General features: G+C 38.1%; 1 protein-coding gene across 1 annotated transcript in view; it reads left to right on the forward strand.

Annotated features, from left to right (window-relative positions):
- The first annotated feature begins 11646 nt into the window (after window positions 1-11646).
- Window positions 11647-13160, forward strand: part of ints3 (integrator complex subunit 3) — a 165526-nt gene continuing 164012 nt past the window's right edge. The window contains exon 1 of the mRNA XM_039767729.1: window positions 11647-12044. Within this exon, the coding sequence (XP_039623663.1) occupies window positions 11961-12044 (84 nt within the window). The 5' untranslated portion in view covers window positions 11647-11960. The remainder of the gene's footprint in view (window positions 12045-13160) is intronic.

Raw genomic sequence — 13160 nt, forward strand, 5'->3', positions numbered from 1 at the left:
GCTTAACCAATGCAGTCTGAGCCGGAAACAGAATTGAACGAAATGACTCGAAAAATGATTCGTTCATTTTGCTGAACGAGACTCAAAGATCCGAGTCAGTAAAATGAACCGAACTTCCCATCACTAATATCTAATGACAAATTTACTATGTCAAGAATTATCAATTAGCACGCCCGATACTTCTTTGAAATAATTTGTTGGTATTGGATCAAGGACGCAGGTGGAGGGTTTTAATTATTATTTTTTGTAAATCAGGTAAATCTATCCTGGTGAAAGAGTTTAATTTGTTTATAACAGAATACTGGGGGTTAAAAGGATCCGCAGTGTTGGGGAGATATACTATATTATTTCTAATATCATTAATTTTTTGATTGGAAAATACAGCAATAGCCTCACAAGTTTCACTGGAAGTATTTTGGAGGCATTCCTTTGAGTTACCTGGGTTTAGCAGACAATCAATCATAGAGAATAAGACTCTGGGATTACTAGCATTGTTATTTATAATTCTAGAGAAATAGCAGCGCCTCTCAAGACGAACCATGTTATTGTATTCTGTTATTTTAACTTTCAATATCTCATAGTGTATAGTTGTTTAGTTCTTCTCCATTTACGCTCAGCTCTCCGGCATGTTCTCTTTAAATCAGACACTCTTTGGGTCTTCCATGGTATGACAATGCTAGAAGATTTTTTAACTGTCTTTTCAGGTGCAACTATGTCAGTAGCAACTCTCACCTTAGTATTCAATATTTCTACATTAATATTTACATTATCCTCGTTATTTTCGTTAGCACTAAATAAACGGACTGGTTGCTTAGAGTGTTTGTAAGTTTTGAAGCTGCTGATAAATCAAAGAAGCGTTTTTTATCAATATGCTTCTCACAAATGTTTTCTATCATTATTTCTATGTTAAATAGTAAAAGAAAATGGTCTGATAGACCAATATCAATGATCTGCTTCACATCAACTTTTAGTCCTTTGGTAATTACTAAGTCTAATGTATGACCTGCTTTATGAGTAGGCTGACTAACAAGCTGTCTCAAATCAAAAGAGTTCAGGAGGTTCATGAATTTTTACTTTTGGGTTACACTGATTATCAATATGAAAGTTAAAGTCACCAACTATTAAGAGTGTGTCATAGTTCGTAATTATAATTGATACCAAGTCTGAGAATTCCTCAGAGAAAGACGAATTGTATTTAGGAGGTCTGTACACAAATAACACTAGAAACTTTGAGTATCTTGCCGTTGTTATTCATGGAGTTTCAAAGGACTTGAATTTACCAAAACTGACATCTTTACACTTTAACCGGCTCGAATAAATGTTTGCTAAGCTGCTCCCTTTCTTTCCTTGGCGATCTGCATGAGCAAAGCTGTAATTCGGAGGTGCAGATTTGATTAAAACAGCTACACCATCTGAGCTAAGCCACGTTTCACTTAGTGTAATAAAATCAATTTTCCTATCACTAATAAAGTAAGTTTCAATACTTAACACTGCAAAATGATGCTTTTTATCGGTTATACCATCCATCCATCTTTCAAGACGTTTAAAGCATTTTATATTAAAATTGTCATAGTTTGTATTTCCTTGATTTGTTAGAAGCAAGCGAGAAACCCCAAAAAGTGAGCCTGAATGCTGAAGATGCCTCAGTGCCTGCTTCTACTCATATTTTCAGGTGAATATCAGAAATGGAACACTGGGGGTGTGCCCTTGAAGGACAATTGGAACTGCTGGGGAATTAACCCAAAGCAGAAAATGTGCATGTTGGCAAATCTAAGGTAAGACCTCAAATTCTAATTGGTAAGCAATGTTTTCCACAGATCCCATTCTCCTTATATAGAAATCAATGATACTGTTAGTTAAGGTGAGATAAGCTTGTAGAGTATTAGTTGCCATTCTTTTTTTTTTTTAACTTTGGTTAACAGTGCCCTTGAGCAGACCCTCAAACTAAAATTACTTTCTGGCTAAAGCTATAGGTGAACTGGTCATTCATCTACTGTATATATGTAATGCAAAGCTAACGCACTCACTAGGAAAAACATTTCCCGTTTAGTTACAAAGCTGAAATTTGGGCAGCAGCATCCACTGAAAAAGGACATTTTGATATATCAATATTTAGGGTTAAAAGAATAGAAAACAAAACACCTCTAAGTCTCAAAAATGCTTTAACTGTTTTAATTTAAAATTTGATGGCAATACAGAAAAAAGAAAATTACCGATCCTTTATTTATTTATTTATTTGTTTTTAAACTTGTGGATACATTGTTTTATATGTCAATATGTATTACTATTACACGAACGTATGAACATGGACATGGCTTTACGCAAACAAAAGACAACGGAATTGATCGACTGCACCAATAAGCAATAGGGTGGATGGATGACTGAAGAAGATGCGGTGCCCTGGAGAGGAAAAAAAAGAGACATGATCACATATTCATCTGCCCACGTACATGGATGTTTGAAATGGAAAAAGAAAGTTAATTGAAGTTCAATGGTTAGCAAATGCACTATAAATCTCGAATGCTTGTGCTACCTGCTGTGGCTGTGAACAAAAAGGGAGGGAGAGAAAAGTAGAAGCAAAAAGGGAGGGAGAGAAAAGTAGAAGCAAAAAATGAGGGAGAGAAAAGTAGAAGCAGAAGTGGTGTCCTCAGACCCAAGATAAAGAGGATAGACAACATGAGCTACTTTATTGTAATATACATTTGCATCAACAGGATTGAAATGGGATCCCCACACACCCCTCTTAAATTGTTTACACTTACAGAAGTGTCTGACTATTTTAAATTGGGATACCTAACTCAAAGATCCTCAAAAGATTTTAAATATATACTCACATCTGCCGACTTTAAATGAGGATCCCTGAAAGTTTAAGAAACCTTCAAAACATAGTAACAGCAATTATTTTCTTCCACAACACCGAAAACAACAGCAAAAGTAAAACCACTTAATTGCATGAGCTGCCAAAACATGCAGTCTGTAAATATCATTGCCGTTTGTAATAAGTTAAAGTGAAACATGTTTCAGAATTAGCAATTTATTATCTGCCTATAGCTATGGCTAAAAAATTACAAGCTTGAACGTACAACTGATGTAGGACAAAATAAATACTTGAGTGAATAACATAAACATCTAATAATACTATATACTCTAATTTCACATTATTCCTATAGATTATCCATTTCAATTCCAAAGAATACAGTTTCCAGTAAAACTGTGTTTTACAATGAAAAGTGCTATATAAATGCAAAGAATTATTATTATTACAATGATCATAAACTCACGGGCAATTGTATATATCATGTTTAAGAGTAAGGGTGGCATGGTGGCACAGTGGGTAGCGCTGCTGCCACATAGTTAGGAGACCTGGGTTCGCTTCCCGGGTCCACCCTGTGTGGAATTTGCATGTTCTCTCCGTGTCTGTGTGGGTTTCCTCCAGGTACTCCGGTTTCTTTCCACAGTCCGAAGACATTCAGGTTAGGTGCATTGCCGATTCAAAATTGTCCCTAGTGTGTGCTTGGTGTATGTGTGTGTGTGTGTGCGCATGCCCTGCGGTGGGCTGGCACCCTGCCCGGGGTTTGTTTCCTGCCTTGTGCCCTTTGTTGGCTGGGATTGGCTCAAGCAGACCCCCGTGACCCTGTAATTAGGATATAGCGGGATGGATGGCTGCATGTTTAAGAGTAAGCCGCTCCAGTGACCTAATAATGTTGTTATTACATATTACATATTTGGCTGACAACTTTATCTACAGCAACTTACATCTGAGATACAAGTTTTACCATTTGGAGCACTGGCATGTGAAGTAACTTGCTCAGGGTCACACAGTGTTAGTAGTAGGATTTGAACCCACTACATCACAGTGTGACGTTCTAGGATTGAAGCTTTAACTAACTACGAAGCACTGCCTGCCAATATTAGGCTTTAGTGAAAAAATTCAGACATGAGCATCAGTAGACTTTGTGCCGTAGGAACCAAATTACCCAAACTATACTGTACTAGAACATTTCAGTAATTTATCGCTCTGATGCTGATCTTTCTGATCATAAAATAGGTCATTATGACAGCAATTGATGAGAAGAATTCATAATTGCAGAATTACAGTATTTGAGAGTTCCTCTAAAGAGCCTCTTTCTCTTGCATGATTTGGCTTAAAAACTATTTAGCACATAGTCATCTTATAACAGGCTTTAGTTTCGAGTATGGTATTTTTTCGCCCAACTGTTTTAGCTCTAGAATGTCCTCAAGAAACTGACACACAGACAGACTCTTACCCATCATTGAGATATTGATGTTTTGGTATCAGGGGTCCCTAAAATGTCAAGATCTGTCGAAAACTAAAGATTAAAATTTTTGACAAATCTAAAGCATTCATTCCACCCTGACAGATGACTGTTTTTGCTTTGCGCCCTCGCCAACCATAACCTAACTACAAATATTTGATACAGAATAGTACTTAGTGAGGCCCATTATCTTTTGAAATAAGCCAGGTAACACAGCTAGTCTTTTCGATAAAACAAAACTGTCTCTAAGAATCACATGACTGAAAGGGACAGTTCACACATTACACTTTGTTCCATTTCTTAGTGGCTGCCTGCACATCACCATAACCCCTTTGGGGAAGGTTGTTTCTGATGGATTTCCATTACCTCTTTAGAATAGTGCAGGACAGACTCATAGTTCTTATTCCCCATACTAGCGGTTTCCCCCATGAAATCCCAGGTTGGTTTGTTCAGAGAGGTGAAATAAAAAAAAATTAAATTAAAAAAAAAAAAAAAAGTTACATTTCAGTCAAGAACTGGGTATGCACCTCTGGATAAGGGGTCTATCAGAGTATAATACTCAATAGCTGCAAACACATACACCACTCAGTAATGATGAAACGGAAAGGAACGAAAGAAATACCAAAACAATAGTGTGCTGTCTGCCAAAGAACATAGAAGCACACAATCGATCTCCTAAATACAGCAACAACTGCAGGTGGTTCACATCCTAAGGATGTAAAAAACTATCCTTATCGCAGTATTCATGAATACCATTACACTTAGGAAACAAAAAAAATGAGTGGTTGCTTACAAAAATGTAAGACTGGAAGACAACTGAAAGGCATTACACATAACCTGAATACAGAAAATGATGCACAAGTGAAGAAACTTTGAAAATTTGTGGGAAATGTTGAAAACACATTATTCACAGTATCACCTATTACTCAATACAAAACAAAAATTCTTAAACTCACTGAATTAAATTTGATGTCAGGAGGGGCCAGTTTCCATCCCTGCAGTACTGAATACAAGGTAGGAAAAGGTCCTGGGTCAAGGCATTCCACCACAAAGCCCATTCAATCTCTGGGTTATGTGTCCAACACAAAATAAAAAAAAGAATAAATAGTAAAAAGGAATCTATAAAATCCTTTAGGATATGAATGCAAGCAGTTTAATTATAGGAAGGAATGTGTCTTTCAATCAACAAATTCCTGTTAGTACACTAATGTGTTCTTTGACATTACAATTAGTTTAAGAACTGTGACTATGTAAAAACCCTACTCTATCCCAGCTCTGTCATTTGTGGTCAATTGCCAACATAGTCATGGCTCATGTGGAGTTTACATGCTCTCCCTGAATCTTTTGTCAATCTTGAATTTATATTGAGCCCATTTAAAAGCAAATCAGGATGCTCAAAGATGGAAACAAAAGTATGATTCGTAGTGACCATAAACAATAAGATTAAAAAGTAATCGTTTTCTCATAAAATCAGAAATAGTGGCATATTATATTAAATGGAGGCTAAAAATTGGAAACTTATGAGTAAATGTGGGATACTGTATTAATATGCCCTAACTATCCAAATTTGGTTCCTGCCTTGGACCCAAAACTCCTAAGATAGGCTTTACATTATGTAACCCTGGATTGAGCCAAGATGGTTAAGAAAATAGGTTGATGGCCACTTAATAAAACAGATTTTTATACTTATTTTATTCATCCATCCATCCATCCATCTTCCCCCTTGTCAGGGCAATAGGTAGCAACATGCACAAGATAGGAACCCACCCTAGACAGGATATCAAAAAACTGTAGGTCAAAATGATTTACACACCTACATAGTTACTTAATCCAGGGCCAATGTAGATCTATTAATCAATATGGTTCATGTTTCTACCCATTAGGAGGTACCCACATCTAGGGCTGTTCGATATAACGATATATATCGGATGACAATATGAAAACGTCTATCGCTGCACATTACGCTATCGTTTGTTTCGTGGTGTCGCAAAATAAACTGTTTACGGCAATATTTTTTTCATTGTTTTGATGGCCACCACGTGGATGCAGACACACTAGCATGGCTGATGAAGACGAGGCAACACAAGGTAGCTCCACACAGAAGGACCTTGTTCCTAAACGAGGGGCTACCTCTGTAGTATGGAGATGGTTTGGATTTGAAGAGTCTGACACGGACCAGAAAACGGTACTGTGCAAATTATGCTGCAAACCGATCGCTACCACAGACACCAACACGACAAACCTCTTCTACCACCTCCGCAAAAAGCACGTGAGCGAGCATGCAGAGAGTTTACAACTGAGAGGCAGGCCACGTAGGATATTACAGTTGTAAAGGTACTATTTAAACGAGCATGTTAAAAGCTTGGAAGATTAATTGCTACCAAAACAATTTGCTTAAGGCATAATTTTCCCTGCAGCGTTTGCTGTCAGCGTTAATCTTGTTAAAATTACTGTAGCGTCTTCCAGACGTAATGACGATCCGAGACAGTCACTTGGTTAGTTCCCTCTTTATTAAACACATACAAAAAAAAAATGGTTGCTGTTGGCCACAACCACGCCAACAGACAGCAATCCAAAACAAACTCTCTTAGCTAGGCGACAAGATCGCCGCCCACTCCTCCTTTTCACAGCGCTAACACCCCCACCCCTCGGCTCCACCCCCATCCCTCCGAACCTCCTTTACCTTCCACTCTATTACAGTCCATCAGAAATAACAGGGACAACAGAATAAATAACTGAGAGGGATGTAAATCACAGAACACAAACTGCAGAACAGAACTCTACAATAAAGAACAGAACGCTACATTACGTTTACGCCACAACTGCATTAACACAGCAAATCTCCGTTAACGAGTTACGCGGATCGCCCTGCTTGGGGCTGGACGGCATCAACACGCTAGCGCCGTCCAATCCGCACGGGCGATCAGCTGTAACTCATTAACGGAGATTTGCCACACTACGATGTGCAAATTAACATTTTACTAGAATGTAGCCTAAAAATATTATATTTAATATTATATATTTAATATATTTTTTTCGTAAGCCTTATTGCTGCTACAGTTTGAAGTACAATGTTTACATTTGGTTTTGACGGTTAATGTTAGACTTTAGACTGTTAGACTTTGTATTTATTTTGTTTTAAGGGTTTATTGGCCTTATATAGTTTAGTTGTTAGTGCTTTGATCCTTTTATATTTAATATATGTTGTGAGAGTTATTGCTGCTACAGTTCACATTTTGTTTATGTCAGGCATTTTATATAGCAGTATTTTATATTGGGCCTTTAGTAATTTGTTTTTGAAAAGTGTTTATTATTTGATACATTAACATTTTATGTTTACATTCTAAGTCAAACATTTGCTCAAATGTTCTAAATAAAAGAACAGAAATAATTACAAGTTGAGTACTTCTCATTTTTGATTTTTTTAATTTAAATGAAAAAAAAAAAGGAGTGGTGATTATATAAACTATTCACTGAATACAAAGAAAATGTACTATATCGTGATATGAAATGAAATATCGGGATATAAGATTTTGGTCATATCGCACAGCCCTACCCACATCACTAGAGAAAACTAATGAAGACAGGAAGAAGGTGCAAATCCAAATAGATCCTCATCAGTTATGATATACAAGTATGACCTGGGGGGTATTTTCGTACGTGGATTACAGTGATCCCTCGATATATCGCGCTTCGACTTTTGCGGCTTCACTCCATCGCGGATTTTAAATGTAAGCATATCTAAATATATATCACGGATTTTCCGCTGGTTCGCGGATTTCTGCGGACAATGGGTCTTTTAATTTATGGTACATGCTTCCTCAGTTTGTTTGCCCAGTTGATTTCATACAAGGGACGCTATTGGCCGATGGCTGAGAAGCTACCCAATTAGAGCACGTATTACGTTTTAAATAAAACTCCTCAATGATATACGATATGCTTCCCGCGCGGTGCTTCGCACACTTCAAAGCTCTAACAGCCCATATTGATTTTTGATTGTTTGCTTTTCTCTGTCTCTCTCGGACATTCTCTGCTCCTGACGGAGGGGGTGTGAGCAGAGGGGCCGTTTGCTTAGAAGATACAGACGCTCCTCTAAAAAACGCTGAAAAGACTACCTTCACATTGATCCCTTCATTGCGGCCGCTTTGTCGCAGTGCATCGCATACATAAAAGCCCAACAGCCCTATTGATTTTTGATTGTTTACTTTTTTCTCTCTCTCTGACATTCTCTGCTCCTGACACGCACTTTGAAGAGGAAGATTTGTTTGCATTCTTTTCATTGTGAGAAAGAACGGTCATCTCTGACTTGTCATGGAGCACAGTGTAAACTTTTGACTAAAGGGTGTTATTTCATGTCTAGAGGGATCTAATAATGTTAAAAAATGTATTTAGAAGATCATAAACAGGTTTTCAATGATCTAACTGCGAAAATATTAGATTTATAAATAAAGAATCCTACTTCGTGGAAATTCATTTATCTGTCTGGAGCAGATTAACCGCGATAAACAAGGATTTACTGTATAACTGTGCGGAGAATATTTATAAACAGTGTGGGAGAGTTTCTAAGGGCTTAAAATATATAAAAATAACCATACAAACATACGGTTTCTACTTTGCGGATTTTCACCTATCGCGGGGGGTTCTGGAACGCAACCCCCGCGATCGAGGAGGGATTACTGTACTCGTTTAGCCGGATGTAATTGCTGACGATTTGGCATGATCCTGGATCTGTCGGTTTTTTGAAACTCTTGCTGGATGTGTTGTCATTGCAGCACATCCATATACTCAAACAAAAAATAAAATGCTAGGGCCCATCTATTTGTAGACTGCTTTTTGGAAAACTGCAGTTTCAGTGACAGATTTTTAGTTCAGAAAATGAGCTTCTTTTCAGTTACTCTTGACCAGTGACCTCATCAGACCCTCTTCTAATGCAAGGAATCTTTGTGTCATCTTTGATTCCTCCCTTTCCTATTCTGCCCACATAAACCATATTAAGAAACTTTCCTACTTTCACCTCTGTAACATATCCAGTGTTTGCTCATTCCTCTACATTTTTAATGCTGAGAAACTTGTCCGTACTTTTCATAGACTTTGAACAACAGTTTTTACTTTGGGTAAAGGAGTCTAACAAATATGCGTGAAACATTTAATTCACATGCAAATGGTGTCCATTTGTTTAGAATTGTATGTATACTTTTCTGATGCTGAAAAACTTGTCTGTGCTTTTATCACATCCCACAAAAATTATTTTTAACTGTCTACTGGCAATTGCCGTTTCTAATCTTATAACACAGCTCCAGCCGATTCAAAACTCTGCTGCAAGAGTCCTAACAAAGGACCAGTAACACAAAACACCCATCCTGTTTTGGCATCCACTGGCTCCCCGTGCCTTATAGAACTGAATATAAAAATTCTACTTTTACCCTATAAATCTTTAGATGGCCTTGCACCAGACTACATCAGTGACCTTCTCCATCACTATGCTCCTGTTCGCCCACTAAGGTCCTTGAATTCTGGAAATCTTCTTGTACCCCATTCTAACCTGCACTCTATGGGTGATGGAGCCTTTACCTGTATATCACCCACTCTTTTGAATGACCTGCCTAAATTAATTAGATCAGCGGACTCCATTCATTCTTTTAAAAAACAACTTAAAACTCATCTGTTCAGAAAGGCTTTTAACATAACCTGACATTCTGCCTCCTCTTTCGGTCTTACTCTCTGACCAGATGCTCAGTATAATTTGTGTGTGTGTGTTATATCACAAATTATGTTATTTACTAGGCTTTAATTATTGTCCTTTTTTCTATTTAATGCCTTTGTATATCCTGTATGTATCTGTTTTAGTGTTCTGTTCAGGAAACATCTGTATCCATTGTTACATATACCTGCTGTTTCTTTATGAGACTCTGTGAAGCGCCTTAAGCATGGGAAAGGTGCTATATAAATAAAATGTATTATTATTATACAGAACATTTAACCTCTGATGGATTTCCTTTAACATCTGCTTAAAGACTGAACGATACTCGCAATCTGTTAGTTTCTTCATAGGCTCGTAGACAGATGTGTCTAACGTTATCTCCTTATGAGCGCTTTCTATGCAGTGACCTCAAACAGCATGTGTGGCATGACAAGCCACGTCTTTATCTTATGTTACACAGGTTCAGACGTGTAACACAAACGCGTGACACTCAGGTAGATAATACTACACTGCAGCTGTTCACGCATGTAATTGTGTTGACTTTTTTAAATTCATATTACCAAAAAGGAGACATACAACACATTGAGAAGATGAGGTTTTCTTCGACAATCTTTACATATCTTTGCCAACGCCTTTACGGATGGCTGTACTGTATCGAGAGACCTTCAAATCGTAATTTTCGTAAACGCACCGACAAATAAAATGCAGCGGGTCGAGTAGAATACTACGCTAACGCTGTGTTTCGAGAATCCCCCGCCCCATTTTACGGTGGGACATTCTTATTATACCAACACTGATCTATTCATTGAACTCGCTTATTCCAATTTTCAGAGCTGCGGGGAGCAGGAGTTAATATCGGCAGTGTGGAAGGCAAAGTGAAAACAAACCATGGATGGGGCAACTAACTGGTATTCATCTTGTCAGAAAAGCTATGTGTATTGTAGTATAGCTCAAAGCTTGATAATTACCAAAATCATACGCATTCAGGCTTTAAAACGAGCCTAAGCCGCACCGTGTAGTCTTATAACCGATATATTTAACGTATATAACGCATTCATTTTTACAAACGCCGTTACACCACGCAACGTGACATATTTGCCATCGGTCAAGTCTTTCCTCAAATACAAATTCATCTCACTCCTAACACTTTAAAATGCGTTAATTGATATTTTAAATGTAAGCTGTTACATTTACTTCAGTAATAACCCCACTTTTTCATCTTTCATCTCAACGTAACTTGCTATAATAATAGTCAAAAATAGTTTAAACGTTTGCTACAGTAAATATTTAAATAGCTTTGACCAGGCAAACAACAAATTCTGCAAAACTTTAATGAAAACAGATATAAAGTAATCACCTTCCACATAAAAGCGCATAACGTCTGACACCTGACCTCGCGGAACGTTCTTGACATATTTTCAAATTAAACCACACCTACCTTGAATATTTCTTCAAGGAGCGTTTAAGCTAAAAGCCGCCTTCTTATTAAAGATGGCTTTTAATACTGGTTTTCTATGTCATTTCCTAGTGGTTGAAGTAGACGTCTATTATTACCTGGTGTGCAGCACGATTGGCTTTCTTTTCCGTCTCACAATCAGTTTGTCGCGTTTCATTGGTCAATGTTTTCATTCGCGTAGCGGGCGAAGGTTGAGTTCCGCCCAACTGCTTCCTGTACTATGCATGCCTTCCGGAAGGTGTGCTTGTTGTCTGTGGGTAAGCCGACTTTTACCCTGCAGACTCTTAGGGGTATCTAACAGAGAAAAGTGTCGCCCAACTTTGTCGAGTGTATTAGCTATTAAGTTCAGACCTTGTTCTGGCTAGGATTCAGAAAGTGGGGGGCGTAGCTTAAAAACAGAGTTTGTGACTGCATTTACGGAGCAAGCGGGTTGGTAAACACAAGGCGACGGGGGGAGTCATCAAAGGTAGCGCCTCCCCCCACCACAGAGTAACTTAGAAGCGCCAGCGACTACAGGGGTCACACCATGGAACCCCCGCCACCGAAAGGAAAGAGCCAAGGCCGACTACTCGTCTCCACTAGCCTCGATGCCAAGGATGAACTAGAGGAGGTAAAGCAATGGCGCCGCTATGAGGGAAGGGGGTAAAGGAGGTAGGAGAAACGGACAGGCAGGCAGCCAGCCTTAGGGCCTTAGGTTATCAGTCCGGGGCTCCTGCATCTTTAATCGTTTTGAAGTCTACGCTCTGATCCGTCTCTCCGCCAGTATGTGCATCGGGGTCTGCAGCCCAGTGCTACCTGAAAGCAGGCACGCAGTCTTCAAGACATTTGACTGAAGTGTGGGACAGTACCTAAAGGATACTGAACTTGTCACGCGGCTATGTTCTGATTGGCTGTCCAATAAATCTTACTTTTTAATTTATTCCATTTATGGCAGGTCACAAAGGAAACCCCCAGCAATTAATTTGAGGAAAATGAGTAGTTCACGCATTGTTCCCAAATCACCACTGATTTTTATTCTTTTCTACTTATCATTTACTTTTAACATATGCCAGTGACTACATCAAACTCCTTGAACAAATTTGACATTTATCAATATTCAGATTTATTTTTTTTTACTGATGCTACATTGTTTTATTACATTCTTGATTCTGTTTTCCATTAATTTGCCCCATCACGAAAAGCTAGGATTACACATTTGAAAAGTTCACTTTATATCTTGTAAACCCATTCTCTGACATCGCCTTCAAATTGCCAACAGTTTAATAATTAAGTTTGTGTCTATTGACCAGTCCCTGTGTTTTAGAACAGTATCAGATTAACAATGTAGCCCTCTGATAACTAATCTCAGATTTGAATCCCCTGGGGTGTTACCAAAATCTGCCATACATTTTATGTAAAACATTTTGATAGCATGCTGTATATTTAGCTGCCCAAGAGTGTACATAATACACACATGTAATACACACATGAAATTAAATAGGGTGTTTTTGTTGTGACCACTTCCTCAAAATGTTTTACAATTATGAACTGTAGTACAAATGTTTACACACTAACAATTAGTTCACATGTCAGTGACAAATTTTGTTCAGTGTCACATGATCATTTAAACCCTGTAACCACTAAACCACACCTGTGTCTGGCAGTATACCTTGAGTTGGAGAGGTGCAACAAGCACTGTTGGTTTCTACCATTTGCTCTACATTACCAATGTATGCTCCTGCACACC

Source organism: Polypterus senegalus, chromosome 1, assembly GCF_016835505.1.
Source record: "Polypterus senegalus isolate Bchr_013 chromosome 1, ASM1683550v1, whole genome shotgun sequence".
NCBI classification, from domain to species: Eukaryota; Metazoa; Chordata; class Cladistia; order Polypteriformes; family Polypteridae; genus Polypterus; species Polypterus senegalus.